Source organism: Sturnira hondurensis, unplaced genomic scaffold, assembly GCF_014824575.4.
Source record: "Sturnira hondurensis isolate 20B ecotype Veracruz unplaced genomic scaffold, ASM1482457v3 Scaffold0011378, whole genome shotgun sequence".
Classification (NCBI taxonomy): domain Eukaryota; kingdom Metazoa; phylum Chordata; class Mammalia; order Chiroptera; family Phyllostomidae; genus Sturnira; species Sturnira hondurensis.
Genome location: NW_028084009.1, coordinates 8,940,200 through 8,960,358, shown reverse-complemented (window position 1 = coordinate 8,960,358; position 20,159 = coordinate 8,940,200). Strand labels below are relative to the sequence as shown.

Below are 20,159 nucleotides of genomic sequence, written 5' to 3'. Positions count from 1 at the left end.
GCGCCTTGGCTTCCGAGGAGCCCCGGCCCGCACGCCCTCGCTGCCTCGAAGGGCCGATTTCCTCGTGGGGTTCCGCGCGCAGGGCTGCTGGTCGGGGAAGGGGCCGCGTCTCCTGGGAGGGCTTCCCAGGTGCAGATTCTTTAACGCACGACTACCGACCTCCCCCACCCCTTATGTAACTCCTGGGCTGGGCGGACGGAGCCCTCCCTCGGTGCTCGGTGTTCGCGGTGTAAGTACGACCCTGGGGCGGCCACTCTGCCGGCAGGCCGCACCCCCTCTAGACCCGACCCGGCCTAGAGACACCACACCTAATCTGACCTCTGTCCCCACAGTGTCTTTCGAGCCTAGTGACAGGGCTCAGGCGCCCCCGGAGGGAGGGAGTCAGCCCCCGATCTAAGGGGATGTTTTCACTTCTTCCAGACAATCCTCCCAAACCTCCAGGCTTTCAGGAAGAGAAGGCTGTGCGGCACTGCATTCATCCTCTCTGCGCTGGGGATTTATTAAAACGCTGGTGGGAGAGGCCGGGGCGGCCAGGACCCCAGGGTCTTCTCAGGCTGCCAGCTGTGTGTGTGGGGACTGGGAGGGAATAGGGGCGGGGCCCACGCCGGGGGAGGGAACACCTGTGCTTGGGTGCTGGGGGTGGGGGGGTGGGTCAAAGATCCCAGTGCAGGCTGAGGCAGGGAAGCAGGAGGCCTTCAGGTCCAATCTACGGGCTGGAGCTGGGGGCTGCCGGCCTGCAAGAGAGCCCCACCTCCTGGATGCTCTCATACACGTTTTCTAGCACGCCGTTGTCTGCGTGGTCAGCGCTCAGGCCCCTGAGTGGGAGGACCTCATAGGACAGGCTCCTCCCCAGAGTCAGAATCTCTGCCCTGCCCTTGGGGTCCAGCTGGTCTGCAGCAGGTCCTGGGTCCCTCCTTTTAGGCTTGTTGACCCTGGAGTACAGGATGTCCACCTGGAGAGAGGAAGGAAACCCAGGAAGGGGTCAGCGCCATCCTCTCTGCCAAGGATCTGCCCAGCCCCGCCACCCACCCCACACTGCCCACTGTACCTGCGTGGCTGGGGTGTCCTGGACCCTCCCCTGCTCCAGGCCTTGGGGCCCCTGGTCTGCTCCCCTGAGCTTGTGGATACGAGCATACTCAGCCAGCTCTGGTCTGGCCTCAGGCCCAGGTCTGGCCCAGCTGCTGGTCAGCCGTGCCCCTGCCCACACCACGGGGCTGGCCGCCAGGCTGGCCCTGGGGATGGCAGCCAGGCCCACATTGGAATAGGTGGCCTCGGGGCCCACGGAGGGCTGGGCATGGGTGGTAGCAGGCAAGGTCTGGGGCAGTTCCCGGTGTGAGAAGGCAGCTGGGGGCCTAATGGTGCCTCTGGACACTTCCAGACATTGTGGGCGCAGGAGATCCATGCTGACCGGCCGAAGAGCTGGGAGTCGGGTGAGGGCGGAGGTCATCTGGGGCTGCAGTGGGTCGGGTGGCCTGATGCAGCAAGCCCCACCCACAGCCCCCATGCTCCCTGCCTGGCTCACCTGTTCGGCGTGGGCCCCGGTGCACCTCATGCAGCCTGGTGTCCGACTTGCTGAGGGTGCTGAGGTGGGGTTGTGTCAGCATTGACTGGTGGCAAGGAAGGCAAGTCAGTCCCCTGCCGGCCCCGCCCCGGCCTGGAGACAGCCTGGAACTCACCGTGTCCATGGGTGTAACACTACCCTGCAGCCCAGCTGGCTGCCTCTGCACCCGCTTCCTGGGGGCAAGAGGGTGGATGTCAAGCCAAGGAGGCAGGGGCACCAGCCTCTCATCAAGGGGGACCAGCCTGGAGCCCGACCCCCTGTGGCCACAGCGCTGAGCTGGGCTCCACATGGATCCCGGGCAAGGGGTGGACATACCTGTGGCAGGCAGTGCACAGCACCCACAGCCAGAGGAGCAGGGCGAGGCACCCTGGGACCCAGAGGGCAGAAGGGGCTGAGGATGCCAGCGGCCCCATCCTATGTAGCCTGGGACTGGCCTGGGGGCAGAAGGTGGGTGCTGGGGGCTGACTGAAGTCCAGGCATCCACCTGCAGCCCCACTCGGGGCCTCACAGTGCTGGGTGCCTCCCCCCCCGCCCCCCCTCCGCCCGGGCGCTCTGACTCAGCACACAGGAAACCCTGAGACTCGGCAGCCCCTCCCTCCTACAGAGGCTGAGAGGACGTGGTCTCGGCACCCATCTTCCTTTCCCACCTCTAGCTGGGGGCTCCCGGTCAGGTGCAAGGGCGTGCGCCCTCCTGGGCCCTCAGGAACCACCAGGTCAGCAATGATGACCCACGCGACTGCAGATCACGGCCAGCGAGGACCTGGCTGAGGCCTCACTGTGGCCCCTATAACCCAAGCCCGAGACCTTGGAGGCCCCAGAGGTCACGGCCCCAAGCCTGCAAGCCATGAGCCACAGACTCATGTTCGGCCATGTCCAGGTAAGACAGTGCCCAGGTAAGGCTTCTGTCTCAGGTGACAACCCCTCAGTCACTAGTCTTGGCCCCCTGAGGGGCTGGGAAGGCAGGGTCAGCAGGCAGAGAGGGGCTGCTTTGGGCACTGAAGGCCCCACCTCTCCCAGGCTCTCCCCACCTTCCCCCCCTTCAGCTGTGGTTCCATTGTGGGGTCTTGCTGCAAGCCACAGGGGTCCACCCTAGTCAGTGCAGACTTTCAGTCCACTAGCACAAGATGGGGGTGTTCAGACCCAGAGAATGGACTTCCCACTCAAGCCCAGTGCCCTGACCTGGTAGGGCCTAGCTCTCCCAGGCCCCAGCCCTCAACTGCCCTGGGAAGGCACCAAGGGGCCAGGCTGGATGCCAGAGCAGGAACTCACCGACGCCAGGGGTGCAGGGCACCTGGAGGCTGGGGGCCTTTGTGCGGCCCCAGGTGGAGCTCCCCTCACTTCCTGCCTGTGTCAGGCTGCGCCTCAATGCTCTACGGCAGCTGGCGCCAGCCGCCACCCACAGTGGGAGCCTCACCCTCCGCAGCCGCCTAACCCCCCCCCCCGGCTCTGGCCCCGCCCCGGGGTCTAGATGACACTGGGGGGGGGGGTGGTGCTGTGAGCTCAGGGCAGCCTCTCACAGCCTCCACCCCAAGGGGTGGGTGCAGCACAGGCACTGGGCGGTCTTGGGGGCACTGAGCACTGAGGGTGAGAGGTGAGGCCGGCCCCCTGCCCCACTCACAGTGCCCTGCAAGGGCCCTACTGCTTCGCGCCACTGTTCACAGGTGTCAGGCAACACGGGACGACAGTGCCCCTGGGCCCTCTGCCCAACCACGCAGCCACACTTGGAGACCCTGCCCCAGACAGCACCGCTGGCCGAGCCACCACTAGGAGTCGCTGTAACAAGCCACTTTAATGTTCTCAATAAGCAGACACCCACTACGGGCTCTGTGGACACCTGCATGTCCAGGTGTGCCTCCCGTGCCTCATCTCCACTCCACAGTCCCACACCCAGGCTGGCTGTGCGTCTAGCCTGGCACCAGGCGGCCCCTCCTCTGGTGGCATCTGTTTGTGGGACCCGTCCGTGCCGCATGGGGCTCTAGAACTCGGTCATCTTCTTGTGGGTGTCCGCCTTCCTCTGCTCCCGCTGCAGGCCCGCCTCCTGGGCCCGGAGCTGCCCCAGCTGCCGCTGGGCTCCTGCCAGCTTCTCCTGCAGCTGGGCCACCGTCACGTTGTGCCTGGGGAGAGGCCACCACTCAGCGTGGGCTCCCGGGCCACTGCCAAGAAGCCCTCAGGCCACTGTGGCCAGTGCCAGCACTCTCTGACTGTCCAGAGCAGCCTCAGACTCAGCTCTCCACCGAGTCAGGGCATCTCCTGCTCGGGAATACCCTCTGCCCCAAGTTCAGCCCCCGACATACCGGCCGGCATTGCGGGCAAGAGCCTCCTGGATGCCCCGGATGTCCCGCTGGGCCTGCTCAATCTTCTCCTCGGTCTGGAAGAGCCGCAGGCTCAGGGCCCGCTTGGTGCTCTTGCTGGCGTGGTACAGCTCCTTGCTGCTCCTCCTCCCTGTGGGGGCTGCCCCCGCCTCCAGGGCTCCAGAAGCCTGTCCCTTCAGCTTCTCGTTGAGAAAGTCAAACACATCACGAGGGGGTGGGCGGCCCCCTGGCCCGCCCCCTCTGCCGCGGCCCTTTGGGGGCCTGCTGGGGCCAGCCTGGCTGCCCCGGGTCCTCCGCTGCAGGATCTCCGCACACTGGTCCAGCGACTTCCCTCGAGGCAGCACCACAGCGTGGACGGGTTCCACCCGGCCGTCCGAGTGCCGGCCCAGACCTGGAGGCACAGGCGGCTAGTGATAATGCTGGGCACCACCCCCTGCTGTGCTGGGGCAGCCCCGGCCCCTCCCCAGGCAGCCCCCACCAGCTTACCCTTGCCAAACTCATAGCCCATCTTGGCGAGGAGCCTGGAGCCCATGCCCCGAGTATGCACCTCCCAGCCCGCGAAGTTGGAGCTGCAGGTCCCGCAGGCGGTGGCGCTGGGTTCCACCACTATGGGAGACAGGGGGGCGGCTCAGCAGGCTGCTCTGGGAGCACCCAGGGCTCTGGCCAGCAGCAGCTCAGGGGTCATTCCTCTTTCCAGCCCCAAGGATGTGGGGGTTTGGAAAGCACCACCTCATGGACCAGCCCCATGGGGGCGCCACCCATCTTCATCCTCACTGACCCCACAGGAGGGCTGGACACTGCCAGCCTACCCCCTTCCTGAAGCTTCCCCGCCTGTGGCTGTCTGCAGAGCCCCCCACCCCACCTGCCAGGCAGCAGGACCTGAGCGAAGCCCAGGTAGGAGCTGCCCCTCTGTGCTCTCCAGCCCCGCCCAGCCTCGGGTTTGCAGCATGTGGCAGGGGTTTGCACTCCTGGCCCCTGCAGGTCTGTGATCTGCCGGGACCTTCACAGACTCTGGTCCCCCAACCTCCTGTGGGGTCTCCAGGTCCGATCAGCACCCCCTGCTGTGTGCACACACTAGGCTCTGTCCCCCCACCCCTGACTCTGGAGAGGTGGGCAAGGGGCCCCAGCAACCAGGAGCCGCCCCGGCCGCCCTGGCATTGCCTGCCTCTGGCATAGCTGGAGTCGTCCGCATCGCTGCCGTCTGAGTCAGAGGACCCTGTGGGCTCTGGGCGCAGTGGGGGCAGGATGCTGTCCCCCTCCAGCACAGCCTCCTTCAGCAGCAGTGAGTCAAACTTGACCGTGTAGTAGCCGCTGTCCACATCTGCAGGCAAGGCCGAGACAAGCCGGTCAGTGGCCTCGAAGTGGGTGGGAAAGACACGGGAGGTTGGGAGCAAGGTGAGCCGAGGCTGGGGGCTGCCTCGCTCCTCCTGAGCAGGGAGTGGGGACTGGAAGCCCAGACAAAGCAGCGGTTGCAGGACAGTGGGGGCTGTGGGGGCCCACGGGCAGCCTCACCAGTGATCCGTGCCGGGTACCAGAGGCCGTCCTGCTGTTTGGCCAGACAGGTGGAGCCGACCTGCAGGGAGCTCAGGTCTGGGTCCTGGAAGGGACGCAGCTCGTCCACAGAGACCACCTGCCCGTGGGAGAATCTGCAGAGGGGCCAAGGTGGGGCTCAGATGCAGCCACCTCCCCGCCCTCCGCATCCACACAGCACACACACGCTCACGCCTGCTCCTGTGCCTCCCGTGGCACCCAGCTCTCTGGGTTGGAGTGACGGACTGGCTTGCCCAGGGTGAGAGCCCCGTGGCCTCCACTGCACACGAAGGCCCAGACAGTGATGGTCAGCCATCGCGGGTGTGTCTGTGCGTTTATGCGGCCCAGTCCTGCCCACAGTGCCCAGCACTACCGAGTTCTAACAGCAGCGCCCTGATTTTAGAGCCGATTGAACCCGTGAAACTGAAACCAGAGCAGAGAGGGGAGCAGGGGATGTGGGCAGCAGCCTTCCCTTCACCAAATAAAGACACGCAAGAGCCGAGCACCCGCCCACCCCGACAGTGCAGGTACTTCGAGGGGAAGCTGCTTTCGCCCACGAGAGCAACCAGGAGGGGCACCCACCCCACCCCAGAGCTGGTGCCCTGCACGGCTGTCTTCTAAGCAGGAACCGGTGGTGACTGAGAGGGAGAGGGGACAGGAGGCGTCCTGCTGGCCCCCCTGGTGGGACAAAGGTGGCGTCGGGGCAGTTCCCTCTCACACCTGCTGCCCTCAGGGCCCAGGGCACGGGCCCAGGGCACGGTCCCGGCCCCGGCGGCTGTGCATGCGGACCCCACGAGGACAGCGGTGAGAACTGCAGTTGAAAGGCCCATTCAACAAGGGAAGCAAAACCATCTGTCCCAAAGGCACACGCCTGGGAGAGTGGGACCACACCCCGCCTCTGAGACACCAGCAGGAAGCCTCCTGCGGCAGAGACCCTCGGGGATGCCAGACCCCTTCCAACTCGGCACACTGCTCACACTGGGCGAGCGCTTCAAGAACTTAGAATAGTCACAATGAAAGTATGCGAAGGTTGGGCCTCAGTGCTGCTCGCCAAACACCGAAGACTTGCAAGAAACCTACACTCGCGACTGTGGGCAGCAGTTATTGGCCAACCCGTACAACAGACCCAGCACAGAGAGCGAGGGAGCGGGCCAGTGGGGGAAGGAGCCTCTCGAAGAGCCCTGGCCACAAGCTGCTCCCCGGGGGCAGGACGGACGGGCGTGCGTCTCCTAAGGAAGGGACTTGACGCTGGTTTTTCACATTAAAAACCCAACTCAGTTGCCTGCCTCACGACAGCCACAGAAACGCGCGCCTCGGTGAGTGAGGACATGGACTGGAGAACGGGTGTTCGGAACCGCAAGGGGGACCCCCAGTTCCGCCACAGCAGAGCACCGAGGTGTGGAGTGCTCTGAAAAACAAAGCTTGCCCTGGCTGGTGTGGCTCAGTGGTTGAGTGCTGGCCTGTGGGACAAAGGGTCACTGGTCTGATTCCCAGTCAGGGCACAGGCCTGGGTTGTGGGCCAGGTCCCCAGTGGGGGGCGTGCAAGAGGCAACCACACAGTGATGTTTCTCTCTTTCTTCCTCCTGTCCTCTCTCTAAAATAAATAAATAAAATCTTTAAAAAGAAAGGAAAAACAAGGCTAAAAAGTGGGCAAGAGGGTCAAAACGCACAGCTCCAGAGCGCAGGAAGTTGGTGGAAGCAGGCTGCGCCCCGCGGTGCCTGGGGCAGAACAGGGCGGGGGTCTGCAGCTGTCCCCAGCTGGGGATGCCCCCGGCCCTGGCCCCCATGCAGAGCAGCAACAGCAAAAGGTGGGAGCAGGGAAGCGGGTGAAAATCGGGACCTTGTGGCTAAACATGTTGCAAGTGACCCAAGCTAATGAAGGAAGCCAACAGCTCCGACAGCAGGGGTGTTGTGAGCCCAGCTGGGGTGGACACTGGGCTGTCAGGTGGGGCGATTGGAAGCGGAAAGGGCCACACAGGGACCACTCCCATGGACCCTTGGCTTTCCAGGAACCTGTGTGCACTCATCAGAAGCCCCCAGGGGTGCCAGGACAATGTGAGAGCAGAGAGATGGATGGGATGAGACCCCTGGTGCACATGGACCGGCCAAGGGGCACCTTCCAGGAGGGAAGCTGGGCACAGCCTCTGACTGAGCCCCCAGCGGACCCCTGAGCTACACAGAGTGACTCCTAAGGAGCCAGCCTGAGGCATAAAATTACATTTGAAGTCCTAACTAGAACTATCAGAGGCCTGGGAACAGACTTCATCATTTAGGTCCAGAAACCCACTGATACGCAACACGGTGCAACACCTGGGAAAAGTTTGGAATCCAGAGTTGCTGCACTGTATCGTCTAAAGTGGATGTGCCCACACAGAACGGGCCACCCATGTTCAGGGTGGGAGCGGCCGACAGGACCGTGCTGAGCCAGGACGGAGACTCTAACGAAGAGGTCGATGCAGTGCGTGCCAGGGGACTAAGGGGAAGTGTGACGGTCATGATCCCAGGGGGGTGCCTAGGAGAAGAGTGAGGACTGTGGGGTTGGGATCAAAGGCGCGTCCCAGAGCTGCAGTCAGCAACTGGAATGACATGCGCACTAGATGGGACACTTCTGGTTCCCAGGGTGGCAGAAAAGCAGCTTGGACGTCACCCCTCTGTCCTCGCAGAGAGGAAAAAGTGGGACAAACAGGAAAGTTGACGACTCTTCTCAGGTTCCCACAAGAAGGGAGCTCACAGGAGCGACTGTCGCCCCGACCTGCAGGACCCGCTCGGCGAGCACAGAGGGACACACGTGACCGGGCGGAGCCCGCCTGCTGCAGCCTCAGTCGGACCCAGGGCCGCTGCTGGGCTGGCAGGATGACTCTGGAGGTGGAAACCTGCAGGGGCCTGCCCTGGCAGAGGGGCCCACGCTTCTGTGAGTTCTGCTCCAGAAGCCCCACCAGGCGTGGCTGAGAAGCCCCCTCGTGCTTGGGAAGCATGTCTGCGATAGACCAGAGCACCCTGTGCTTCTGAAGAAGGCTGCCTGAGGGGGAGCCAGCCACCCAGAGCCCGCCCCGAGGGAGTCGTCTGGCCCCCCTGCATGTTCACGTGTGGGGGTGGCTGGGACACACGGGGGAGGCCCGTGGCCCAGGGCCTGTGTTCACGAGGACACGGAGCCCGTCCCAGGTGCGGAGGCCTCCCCACCTCACCCACCACAGCACCAAGGGCCTGTGCACAGCAGCCCCTCCCTGCCAGCACCCGTGCCCGGCTGTCCAGAAAAGAATCACATGGCACACGCTGCCAGCCAAAGTGCCCAGTAATGGAAATGCACGTAACGGATTCCAGAAAAGAGGGGAGAAAGGGGAGGACAAAAGTTCTCAGAACCGAAGAAGAATGGCTGAAAACCCCCAATTTGATGAGATGCGAATCTCTGCTTCCAAGCAGCATGAACTCACAGGGACCCACAACAAGACACTTTGGGGTCAGATGGCTAAAACCCCAGGGCAGAGCGAGAGCCCCGGGGGCCACGGGACACGGGACCCTTCAGGGACGAGGATCTTCAGTGAGATGATCAACTAGGGAAGCCGTGGGGCCGGGGGTGGGGGCAGCGACACACTTGAAGTCCTGAAAACTCCTGTCAGAGAACAATCACATTTCTGGAAAAACCACCGTCAACTGTGGAGGAGGAATGACGTCCCCACGCAACCAGACGCTGAGGGGGCTCGTCACCGGCAGGCCTGTCCACCCAGATCGCCGGAGGGTGTCCTCCGGGCGGGAGGGGAGGGCACCAGGCAGTGACTCCAGCCTCCCAAGCACTGGGGAAGGCGCCCGCAGGGGTAAGCGCAGACGCCAGTGGTCCTGTGTTTTGGGTTTGAAATGCGGTTTCCCCCATGTGGTTTAAAAGGCAAATACATAGAGCAACAATCACGAATCTACATTTCTGGGCACGAGACACGTAAAGATGCCGCTTGTAACAACGACAGAAGGGGGGGCCACAGGAGCGGGGGCTGTACCCAGCCGACGCGGCCCTGCTCTGGGTTCAGACTGGACTCTCCCATGTTTGGGGGGTCCCTCCTGACCCCCGGGGTAACCGTTAAGAAGGTAACACAGCATATGGGGTGGGCAAGAGTAAGCTTACAGTTAGTTGATGTGACAGATTATTCTTGGCGTGTCCCTGAGTTTTCATTGCATTATTTCCCACACGAACAGCTGTAAATCTACTTTTGCCCCACCCTGTATGCAGAAAATGAAAAGAGAAGGGAATCAAAAAGATACACTGAATAAAAATAAAACCAGGAAGATATGAGACACATATTAAAACAAAACGGCCCTAGCTGGTGTGGCTCCATGGACTGAGCTCCAGCCTGGGAGCCAAAGTGTCGTGGGCTCGTTCCCGGTCGGGGCACAGCCTGCGCTGCGCAGAGGTCCCAGTGGGCGGCTCGTGAGAGGAAACCTCACATTGGTATTTCTCTCCCTCTCTTTCTCCCTCTGTTCCTTTCTCTCTAAAAATACATAAAGACTTTAAAAAGATAGAATAAAACAAAAAGGCAGCAGTCAGTCCTTGCTAAGTGGTAATTACCTGAAATGCAAGTGGATTCAAGTCTACGTTAGAAGAACGGGTATAAAACTCTCCAGGTCTGCACCGCCTGGAGGAGGTGCGGGCAACAGAAGGAGAGGGCGAAGGGGAAGCGTACCGCACGCACAATCACAGGCACAGTCCGCACGCACAGTCCGCACGCACAGTCCGCGGCCAGCCCGGCGGCCACGCGGCGTCGGACAGCGGACGGGAGTTGAGATGAAGGGCGAGGCTGCGCCCCTGGACTTAACACAAAGGAATGCTGATCGTGAACTGTGAAAAAAAGGACACCAGTGGGAAAAGAGATAAAGAGAAACACGGACAAAACCACCCAGCCTTCGGGACGACACAGCCGCACACTTACTCATCGGCAACAAAGCGCGTCCCCGAACAGGTGGGAGTGACGCCGACAGCAGTGAAGGGTGAGACAGGGCTGCACGCAGACGCCACGCCTCTGCCGCACGGCGCCCAGGGACCCCGGCGGAAGACGCCAGGAAAGAGGGACTTGGACCTCCCCCCGCTGGCACCGAGAGACCAAGCCGCAGCATAACACGCAGCCCGAACGCCAGGGCATGTGTGGGGCCGCAGGAAACTAAACCCTGAAGTCATATGAAGGCCCCTGCCAACCCCTAGGGCTGAAATGAGAACTGGCACTGGGCACAGCACGGGCTGGGCCGAGGGTGGCTGGGGGTCCGAGGGGAGGTCAGGTGACAGGTAGCTGCCAACGCTGACCTCAGGGAAGGGGAAACCCTCCCACCAATAACCCGCCGTCCACCTTGAGGTACTGGACAGACAGTGAACTAGACGCACAGAGGCACAAGGAAGGAAATCGTGAAGGTTCGAGCAGAAATAAACGAAACAGAAGAAGGAAAACAGCACAGAGTTAATGGCCAGAAAATAAAATAACACCGACAAGCCTTTAGCTCCACTGGCCAAAAAGGAAGCGAGCACTCGAGAGCGCGAGCCCACGAAGAAGGGGTCACTGCTCCAGACCAGCAGACCTGCAGGGGGCGGGAGGGGCCGGGGGCAGGCCCAGGCCAACAAATTGCAGAGCAGATGACAAGGGCGAGTCCCCAAAATCACACAGGCTACCCAAAGTGCCTCAAGGAGAAACAGAAAAGGTGAACAGACCTGACCCAGAACAAACAGCGTCGTCAAAGAACTTCCAACAACGAGCAATCCAAGCCCAGACGGCTTTACTGGCAAGCCCCCTGCACACCAGTCCTCTGCAGACTGTTCCCCAAGATTAGAAGGCACCTCCTAACTCACGATGTGAGACCGGCACCCTGACGCCAAAGCCAGACGATGACATCACAAGACACGGATACAACAGACCCCCCAGCCTCTGGGGATGGAGAGATGGAAGTGTCCTCAACACGAAACTCCCGAACCAGGCCCAGCAGCCCTTTAAAGGGCCCCGCACAGCGACCGGGAGTGCACGGGACCCCTAGTGTGAGCTGCTCCACGGGACGGGACGCGCACATCAGCAGGACGAAGGGAGAACACACACTCATGCCGACGGATGCACAAGGGCACGGAAGGCAAGCCAGCGCCCTTCATCTTACACCCAGCTGATCAGGGATGAGAAGGGACCTCGCTCCACATGAGAAGGTGCACCTGGAAGCCTGGGACAGGCCCCCTCACAGTAAGACTGGAAGAAGGAGGGTTATTTCTATTGGCTGATGATGTAGGTACATTATAGAAAACGCTAAACAGCCTCCAAATTCCCCCAATCTTATTAGTGCCCTGCCCCCCCCCCATCATCTCCCACTGAGAGCACCGGGGGCTCTTGGGGGGCAGGGTGGCTAAGTCCAGGCAGGGCAGGGGAAACGGACAAGGGGGGTGTCCCCACCACGGACGGGGGCCAAAGGGACAAAGGCACCAGGCTGCCGAGGCTCCCGCCCGCTAAAGGTGGGGCAGCTGCAGCCTCAGTGAGGGTCAGAGTTGAGATGGATAGAAGTTCCTCGAGTGCGTGTAAAACCCACGGGGCTTCAACGTGAGGGTGAACAAGAGTTGTCTTGGGAGGCCAGGGGACAAAACAGAGACCCCCAGCACTTCCCCGCCTGCTCCACGTGACCATGCCACTCAGCAGCCAGACCATGGACTAGGGAGAGCGTCCCCTCGTGCCGTGCCAGTGAATGAACGAAGGGGACCGCCAGAAGGAGAGCGTCCCTGCGTGGCCGACCCCGTGGGCGTGCAGACACACCCCTGAGCATCTCCCAGCTGCTACCAGGACAAAGAAACGCCGGTCAGTAGGGGCCTCCTGATGCAAGAACAGCACTTGGAGGCCTCACCAGGGGCGGGGCCAGGTCCTTTGACGGAATGGGACAGTGGAATGGGAGGCCAGGGACGGCAGCAGCGAGGACGCAGCCACACTCAGACACAGTGGGCCGGACAGTGGGCAGAAGCCAGCACGTGCCCACCGGTTTCACTTGTGCAGAAAAACACACAGAAGCTGTGCCAACCCGGCCACCGGCCAGCAAGGGCACCGGGGCAGACTGAGGGTCCCACGGTGCCTCAATGCCACCCGTTTTACTGCTTTGGAAGACCCAAACCAAACGTAAGAAAAGCACCGCCAATCCCGGATACGGGCAGGACGGTCAGCGGCCCGCCTCATGGGGCTGCTGCACAGGAGAAGCGTGCTGGCTGAGAGCCGGGCCCGGAGGGAGCAGCCCGGACCTGCAGCCTCTGCCCTCGCCGGACCACCACACAGGCAGGTGCTCGGCCTCCAGGCACTGAGGGTGACAGGCCTAGTCCTGTGGCCGGCCCCCTGCGCTGCTGTGGAACACGCTCTGATTGACCCCTTCTCTACACGGACACTGCACTTGGAGGAAGGAAGGAGGGGGTGAGGGAGGCGAAATCTGCCTAGAGACTTTGGACCCACCAAAAGTCTTTTTAAGAAACAGGATGACTGCCCCAGCCAGGGCAGCTCCATGGTTGGGGCATAATCCTGTGACCGAACCTTAGGGGCCTGATTCCAGGCAGGGCGCACGTGACCCCTGGGGTGGACACGCTCAGGCCCTGGTCCGGGCGTGGGTCCCCAGTCTGGGTGTGTGCGAAAGCAACAAATCAAAGCTTCTCCGCACCGATGTTTCTCTTTCTCTTTCTCTCTCTCTCAAAAAGCAAACGGCAATGTCCTCAAGTGAGGATAAAAAGAAATTTTTTTCTTTAAAGAAAAAGGATGACCAAAAACCTAGTGAAAGTTACTCTGGACTGTGGCCTAAAAAAAAGTAAGCTGCCTGCTAGGAATTTCAGCACAGGCCCCTTTCAGGGACAGGCAAAAGGAGCGACGCCGAGGTCACGCACTAGGAGAAGTGAGGCGACACAACTGCGGACACCGGACGCAGAGAGAGAACTGCCCCGAGCCGCCACGGCCTCTCGGTCAGGGGAGAGGCGCATCCAGAAGTGTTCACAGGTGAAAGCCCAGGAACCCCCAGCTTCGCTGTGAAGGGTCCGGTGGAGACGAGCAGGGCAGGGAGTGTGGAGGAAGCAAGATGACAAGTGACCAAGTGAGACGACAGCATGGGAGGCCGCCATGCCACCCTCTCCAATTTTGTGTTTGGTGGCAGATTTCCACAGTAAGTGAATTTTAGAGTTTTAACCCTTAAGAATAAAACTGAGGATGGGGGGTCGTTCTTTTCAACACAAGCGCCCCCCCTTCTTGATCTACCCGAGAAAATCCCAGGAACCACCTGCACGAGGACAGTCCAGGGGGGCCTCCAGCCTCTGCGGCCGGGAACGGCTGGGAACGGCGCTTTACCTGCAGTTGTCCTGGAAGCGGCACTTGCCTTCCAGGAAGAACGGACAGGGCTTCAGGGACTTGTGCGTGGGGTACAGGTAGAGCACACGCACGCACGCTGATCCGTCCTCAGCCTCTTCTGTGCCCACGATCATGGCGTTGTGGTACTCCAGAGTGCCCCAGGAGCTGTAGTAGGGGGCGTTCACCTTCCTTCCGCTCAGCCCTCCATCATCCTCGGAGTCCTCCCCTTCATCCTCCCGCCCCGACTGGCTGGGCACGGGCCCATCCTCTGTCTCAGCAGCAGTGTCCGGTTCCTCCCTGGGTGCTCCTGGCACCTCCACCGCCTCAGCAATGGCCTCCGGGAAGGCCAGGTACTCGGCATCGTCCTGCGCCGCGCGCTCTGCATCCAGGGTGGCCAGCAGCTTGCTCTTCCGTACGGACACCAGGCTGGCCTCAGTGAGCTCGATCAGCTCCTTCAGGTCCCCCTGGAGCTGGCGCAGGTCGGCCAGCTCGGCGGGGTCCAGGCCGGCTCCCAGGGCCAGCTCCACCTGCTGCAGCTGCGCGCCGTAGGTGCGGAGCGCGCTCTGCAGGCTCTCCTCGTCCATCCCGAGGCGGCTCCCGAGTCCTCAGGGGACTGGTGGGCGCAAAGCTGCGAGGAAGAGAAACTCTGTGAGCCCGGGCTCTGCCGCCGCCACGGCTGACACCGAGCCCGCGGCCGACTGCTGCCCCGAGACCTCACGGAGTCCTCACCGTGGCCCGCAGAACCCTGCGCGCTCCTCCCCCGTTTCAGGGACGAGATACAGACAGGGAGTTTACCGGCTTCGGATGGCCTCGCTCTTCTCCGGGCCACCTGATCCTGCCGCCAGGCCGCAGAGCCTCTCGGCCCCGCGCCCCAGCCTCCCCGCCCGCTCACCTCCGCGGGACCTGTCAGCTCCGACCCAGTTGTTCAGACCGCGCCCCTCGCCTCGGGCCGGGAACTTCCACCGCGTAGTCACCGGGCCGCGCCATAGAGAGGCCGCCAAACTCACCGGCTAGAGCGGCACTCGGCTTCCGCCCTCGCAGCCTACAGGCACTTCCGGGCGCCGCTGGCGGCGGAAGTGCCTGCTGCAGGGGACGACGGGAGGCGTCGCGCGGGGGCCGCCGGGACCGGTGCCGACCCTCCCCAGGCTGCCGGCCGCGTCACAGCGGGCGCCCCGCCGGGCGGCGCAGGTCGGTGTAGGGCCAGCGGGTCAGGCGCGCGGCCCAGGCAGGCGCAGGTACGCCGGGGCTGGCTCGCCGCCTCCCGCGCGGGGCTGGACGTCGGGGTCTGGGCAGGGTTGGACTCCGGGACTTTCTGCCGCCGCCACCGGGCCGCCGCACAGCCACTCCGCGGCCGCCCCGCCGCCGCACGCACCCCTGCCTCTGAAAAGCGGGCTGCCCCCTTATGTCGCCTGCAGGGGTCCTGCCGTGAGCTCTGTGCTGCCTAGGGGCGTGGCCGAGTAGGGAGAAGATGCTGCGACCCCGGCTGGCTGCGGGGAGCGAGTAAAGTCTGGAGGCGGACGCCTGCGGTCGGCCGGGAGATAGTAGCAAGGTGGGAGGCACTTAGGGGCGGGGCCTCGGCCGGGGGCGGGGCCTCGGCTGGGGGCGCCGGACTGTCCTTTAGTTCCGGACTCAGCTCCCGCCGTTCTGCAGGATGTACACGCTGCTGTCGGGGCTGTACAAGTACGTGTTCCAGAAGGACGAGTACTGCATCCTTATCCTGGGTCTGGACAATGCAGGAAAGACGGTACGCCTGGCCCTGCCGCGCCCCAGCCACCCTCACAGAACCCAGTCCCCGTCAGAGGCTTCGGGACAGTCACCTCCCACTGCTTTGAAAGCACAATGTCTCCTCTCAGAATGGGCCCGAGGAGGGGTGTCAGGGGAGCCGCCTTGAAGTCCCCTATAGCGCCGGGTGCCTGTCTCCCCTCTTCCCCCAGACCTTTCTGGAGCAATCAAAAACCCGGTTTAGCAAGAACTACAAGGGGATGAGCCTCTCCAAGATCACCACCACCGTGGGTCTGAACAGTAAGGGGATCCCGGAGGGCTGTGGGCGTGGCGTGCCTTGAGGTTGCAGGGACGATCGCTGCCACCAGCATTTGGCCTGTCTCTGGGGCATCGGAGCAGCGTGCTGTCTGCAGGAGAGCTGGGAGGTGTGTGCAGCAGGCGGGGCTGTGCAGCAGCCTCAGCGGGCTTCTTCTCTCCCCAGTCGGCACCGTGGATGTGGGGAAGGCTCGACTCATGTTCTGGGACTTAGGGGGGCAGGAGGAGCTGCAGTCTCTGTGGGACAAGGTGAGCCCCTCCTGCTGTTTGCCACCAGGTATCACCCTGGTTCCCACACTCCTTTTCTCAGAAGACCTGAGAATCGCCTTTTTTCCTTGTCAGTAGCTTCTGTCACCCCAAAGTTCCTGAGGCTCCCCTTCCAATCCTGTCTTGGGTTCTGAGTCGCTCTGATGTGAGGACCCCCTTGATTCCTTTTGGCTTAGAGGTGTTGCTAACGATCCCGGGACGAGAGAGAAGGGGGCCCAGAACCAGGTGTGGTGAAGGCACAGCACCGGCCTGGTACTGGGTCACCACCAGGCCTGAACCTCTTTACCTGGTTTCTCTCTGTTCTGGCTTGGGACCTGCCCTCCGTGGTGGCCCTTCCTCATCAGGCAGGGACATCCTCAGAGGCTGACAGCTACCACCTTCTCTTTGGACACAGGGTTGGGGTGTTTCTGAGTCAGTGGCGCCCTCCCCCACGTGGCCCAGGCTGGAGTCCATCCCAGGCCCCGGGATCTGTAGTGAGTGGGACAGACCTGGTGCCTTCCATTGGGCAGCCCCTCCTGGTGGGCCGGCTTGAGGGTTTGGAGTCCAGCTTTGGGGGCTCAGATGTGTCCTCCCTGACACTGTCTGGTGGCCTGGGTGCTTAGAATTGAGCGGCAAGGTCCTGATGCCTGGCAGATCCCAGCACCAGGTCCGTTCATTCCTTCCTGGTCCCTCCCAAGTATCCCTTCCACCGGGAGTTCTAGCCAAGAGGGCAACTTCTGTCCTGTGGCCAGAAGGTTTGGCCATTTAAGTCACCCTGAGGCAGAGCAGGTCTGGGCCTGCCTGTCTGAATCCAAGCCCTCGTGTCCCCTGGCGGGAAGGCCTGTGTGCAGGACTCACAGCCTGTGAGACCCAGCACTGCCTCTGTGGCGTGTGCAGACCGCAGCTCTTCCTAGGTGGGGTGGGGGCCACACCCAGGAGTGTTCCAAAGCGTCCTTCAGTGAGCTGACCACTGGCCACCCTGCCCAGCCCACAGAGTACCTGGCTGTGCTGGGTGATGAATGGGAGTGGCAGGTGTCCTCACAGTGTGGGCGTCCTCGCGGCTCTTTTCTGGTCGGTGTTCCAGGTGGACCCACCCGGTCCAAGCCTGTACCCTCTGTGTCCCAGGCCCAGCAGCTCAGAGGGACCTGCTCTGTGCCCATCTCCCTAGGGACATCATGTTCCCCTCAGCCCCTCCACTCTGCCCAGATCCAGGCTCTGGCGGGTCAGGATTGCAGGGGCCCCTGTGCCACTACTCCGAGGAGCTGCCGACTGCCCGCCCCACACCGGCCCCGACCACGCAACTCTCAGCTCAGTGACGCCGGCTAGTTCCTTGGCCCTGCCATCTTGTACAGGGGACAGAGTTGCTTCAAATGTGGCACTGGTTTGGTGTCCGCATCTGCATGGGGCCTGAAGGTGTACTGCACCTCTGGGTCCTCCCTTAGGAAGTGGGCAGGGGAGGCGGTCCCCCTGTCCAGGACCAGCACACCCTTTCTGAAGGGGTCTGGGAGGGTGCGGCTCCTCTGCGCTGCATCCCTGCGCCCAGGAGGCAGCCCAGAAGGGCCTTGCTGGGGGTGGCTGAATGCTTGTGAGCCAGCCCCGCCGTTGCCCTCCCCAGTACTACGCTGAGTGCCACGGCGTCATCTATGTCATCGATTCCACGGATGAGGAGAGGCTGTCGGAGTCCAAGCGAGCTTTTGGTGGGTGCAGCCCAGCCAGTGCCCGGGGTGGGGGAGGGGGGCTTAGGTCCAGCCCACAGATCCCAAGGGTCCTGAGCTGGGTGTGTTAGGTCGCAAGGGCCCCAGCCACTGGCCCAGCAGGCAGTGTTGCCATCTGTGGAGAGGTTGGCAGGAATGTGGGGGCTCTTGGGCATCGCAGGGTTGGGGGGCAAAGGGCACTCACGGACGCCTTGCCTGTTCCAGAGAAGATGGTCACAAGTGAGGCTCTGGATGGCGTCCCCATCCTGGTGCTGGCCAACAAGCAGGATGTGGAGGTGAGCCTGCCCCTCTGTGAGGGTAGCCACTCCAGCGGAGGCCCCACCTCCAGCAGATAGGGTCTGCCCTGGGCACACACAGCTCTCCGGGCCATGCAGGGCACCTTGTCTCCACTGGGGGGCAGCCACATCCTGTCCTGCAGCCTGGAGACCCAGGGGATGCCAGAGAAAGCCCTGGAGAGAAAAGACAAAGGGACTGCAGAGTGGGCCTCAGCGTGGCCCCTGACCTGTCTATTGCCCTCGGGGTTGGCAGCAGTGCCAGCCCCACCCCCCAGAACCGGGGGGCATCTGGGGAGGGACGGAGACTGGTCCTGGGACCACCAATCAGCCACACCCCCCTCTTGTGGAGGTGCGTTTTGGATCAGCCCCGTTCGTCTGCCCCACTTGTCTAAGGACACTGCGGCCTCGCACCTTGTCCTCACCCCCCACCTCCATGCTCCTGTCCCACTTGGGCAGTGCTAGGGACTGGGGGCCACCTGCTCCTTGGGTGCCAGGGACTGGCTTCAGGAGGGAGGGGCCTGCTCCTCACAGCCTGCCACCCCCCCCCCTGCCCCCAGACTTGCCTCTCTATTCCGGACATCAAGACCGCCTTCAGTGACTGCACCTCCAAAATTGGCCGTCGAGACTGCCTGACCCAGGCCTGCTCAGCCCTCACGGGGTGAGTGGCGCCCTTGCCCCGCCCTGGGATCAAGGGTGGCCCCACCCAGCTCACACCAGCTGTCTCCACAGCAAGGGGGTGCGAGAAGGCATCGAGTGGATGGTGAAGTGCGTCGTGCGGAACGTGCACCGGCCACCGCGGCAGAGGGACATCACATAGGTGCAGCCAGCACCCGGACGCCTGCCAGCTGGATCACCAACCTGGGCATGGGGCCAGCTATGCCTTCGGTTCTTCATTTCCTTTGTTTTCTCTCTTAAGACAGACTGTTCTGTGTGTCCTAAAGTGCGGGCACTCGGAGGCTTCTGCCAGGGGAGTGGGGGTGGCAGGGCCTGCAGCTAGCTACCTCAGGCCTGGACTCACTCAAGGCCAGGATTGAGGGCCCTGTGGATGCTGTTTAAAGCCGCCACCGCCTCGGACCTGCCTGCCTGGGGGGGCGGTTGTGGGGGGCATGGTTCTAGTGCAGCCTCAGGGTGGAGTGCCGTCTGCCTGGGAAGCCTTGTGTGTTCCCATTCCAACCCCCCACCACCTCCCCCCACTGGTCCAACATCAACCACTTTGACCCCTGGCGATGTGGGAAACCCAGGAAGTGGGTGTCTTCCCCGAGCATGCCTGCCACTCATCTGGAGCGACCAGGGGCACCAGCTCGGGTGCGCCAATTGGGGTGGGCAGGCGACCGGGGCCTGGGGGTGTCAGAAGGTGGGCTGGGTCCCCAGGCGGCCCTGTTGGTGGTGTCCTATGCCTGTACTCCCCGCTGAGGGTGAGATGGGTCCCCACCCAGTGCTGCATCCCCAGCAGAGGCCCTCCAGGCAGGTTGGTCCTGGGGACCCCTGTCACAGGCCCCAGGGAGCTGCCACGCAGCAGGCTTGGCTGCGGGTGTGTGTGGGGAAAATAAAGAGCATCTGAGCAGCTCCCGTCCATCCTTCCTGTGGTGGCCACAGCAGGAGGGTTCCCAGGCTGCCTCCCTGTGGTGGGAATGGCCTGCCTGCAGCCAGGGGCTCGGTGGCCTCCTGCCCTGGGCTCAGGTCCCAGCAGACTGCCTCCCCCAGGGATCCTTGAGAGGAGCCGTTGGGAAAGGAATGAGTCTGGTGGGGGAGTCCTATGTCTGTGGGAGGAGCAGGCAGCCCGTTCAGAGCTGGGAGTCCCACCCTCCCACATTTCCTCTAGGAGCATAGGGGCCCTCTTTGTCTGCCAGGAGGGAAGAGCAGTTCCCGGAAAGCTGCTGGGTCTCCGGCTGGGAGAGGTAGTTGGCTGGTTCCTCCTGGGAAGTACCCCCTCTGGTGGGGAGTGGGTGGGTCTCAGAAGGAAGGCAGGCTTGGGGAGGGTCCAGGCCACCAGGTCCAGACCCTCAGTGGAGCCCCTGGACTCGATGACTCCTGCGCCCCACTCCCCAGCTGGGCCCAGTGGTCATGCACACTCCCAATCACTGTGAGCTTGGCCGGGGCATCTCAGAGTGAACTGCCTCCCCCCCCCCCAGAAGGGCTACACCTGCTGCTTCTCAGCCCTCCTACCATGG

At 62.9% G+C, this 20,159-nt stretch overlaps 3 protein-coding genes and 1 long non-coding RNA gene across 13 annotated transcripts; 2 read left to right on the top strand and 2 right to left on the bottom strand.

The window, feature by feature from the left end:
- Positions 1–466: 466 nt before the first annotated feature.
- On the bottom strand, positions 467–2,946 carry LIME1 (Lck interacting transmembrane adaptor 1). 4 transcript variants are annotated; one of them, XM_037060107.1, is made up of 5 exons: positions 1,877–1,994; positions 1,677–1,782; positions 1,523–1,607; positions 1,049–1,419; positions 467–952 (listed from the first exon to the last, which is right to left on the bottom strand). In XM_037060107.1, the coding sequence occupies exons 1-5, from the start codon at positions 1,972–1,974 to the stop codon at positions 707–709; spliced, it is 906 nt and encodes a 301-aa protein (XP_036916002.1). In that variant the 5' UTR covers positions 1,975–1,994; the 3' UTR covers positions 467–706. The 4 variants fall into 4 exon arrangements, with proteins under 4 accessions (XP_036916002.1, XP_036916001.1, XP_036915999.1 ...); XM_037060106.1 differs by having other exon boundaries at positions 1,677–1,734; XM_037060105.1 differs by adding an exon at positions 2,831–2,946 and having other exon boundaries at positions 479–952; positions 1,523–1,734; positions 1,877–1,995.
- On the top strand, positions 2,352–6,883 carry LOC118996607 (uncharacterized). The gene is made up of 3 exons (XR_005068519.1): positions 2,352–2,438; positions 3,223–5,930; positions 6,029–6,883. It is a non-coding gene; the product is annotated as an uncharacterized LOC118996607 (long non-coding RNA).
- Positions 3,333–14,815, bottom strand: ZGPAT (zinc finger CCCH-type and G-patch domain containing). Of its 4 annotated transcripts, none has more exons than XM_037060094.1 (7): positions 14,723–14,815; positions 13,716–14,343; positions 5,386–5,519; positions 5,039–5,194; positions 4,360–4,479; positions 3,856–4,264; positions 3,333–3,675 (listed from the first exon to the last, which is right to left on the bottom strand). In XM_037060094.1, exons 2-7 carry the CDS (start codon positions 14,297–14,299, stop codon positions 3,537–3,539), a joined length of 1,542 nt encoding a protein of 513 aa, XP_036915989.1. In that variant the 5' UTR covers positions 14,300–14,343; positions 14,723–14,815; the 3' UTR covers positions 3,333–3,536. The 4 variants fall into 4 exon arrangements, with proteins under 4 accessions (XP_036915989.1, XP_036915987.1, XP_036915988.1 ...); XM_037060092.1 differs by lacking the exon at positions 14,723–14,815 and adding an exon at positions 14,445–14,711; XM_037060093.1 differs by lacking the exon at positions 14,723–14,815 and adding an exon at positions 14,511–14,711.
- Positions 14,816–14,819: 4 nt separating this feature from the next.
- On the top strand, positions 14,820–18,898 carry ARFRP1 (ARF related protein 1). Of its 4 annotated transcripts, none has more exons than XM_037060119.1 (9): positions 14,856–14,950; positions 15,131–15,264; positions 15,366–15,459; positions 15,650–15,737; positions 15,919–16,001; positions 17,614–17,695; positions 17,918–17,988; positions 18,546–18,646; positions 18,718–18,898. In XM_037060119.1, the coding sequence occupies exons 3-9, from the start codon at positions 15,367–15,369 to the stop codon at positions 18,803–18,805; spliced, it is 606 nt and encodes a 201-aa protein (XP_036916014.1). In that variant the 5' UTR covers positions 14,856–14,950; positions 15,131–15,264; position 15,366; the 3' UTR covers positions 18,806–18,898. The 4 variants fall into 4 exon arrangements, with proteins under 4 accessions (XP_036916012.1, XP_036916014.1, XP_036916010.1 ...); XM_037060115.1 differs by having other exon boundaries at positions 17,593–17,695; XM_037060117.1 differs by lacking the exon at positions 15,131–15,264 and having other exon boundaries at positions 14,820–14,903; positions 17,593–17,695.
- Positions 18,899–20,159: the final 1,261 nt, after the last annotated feature.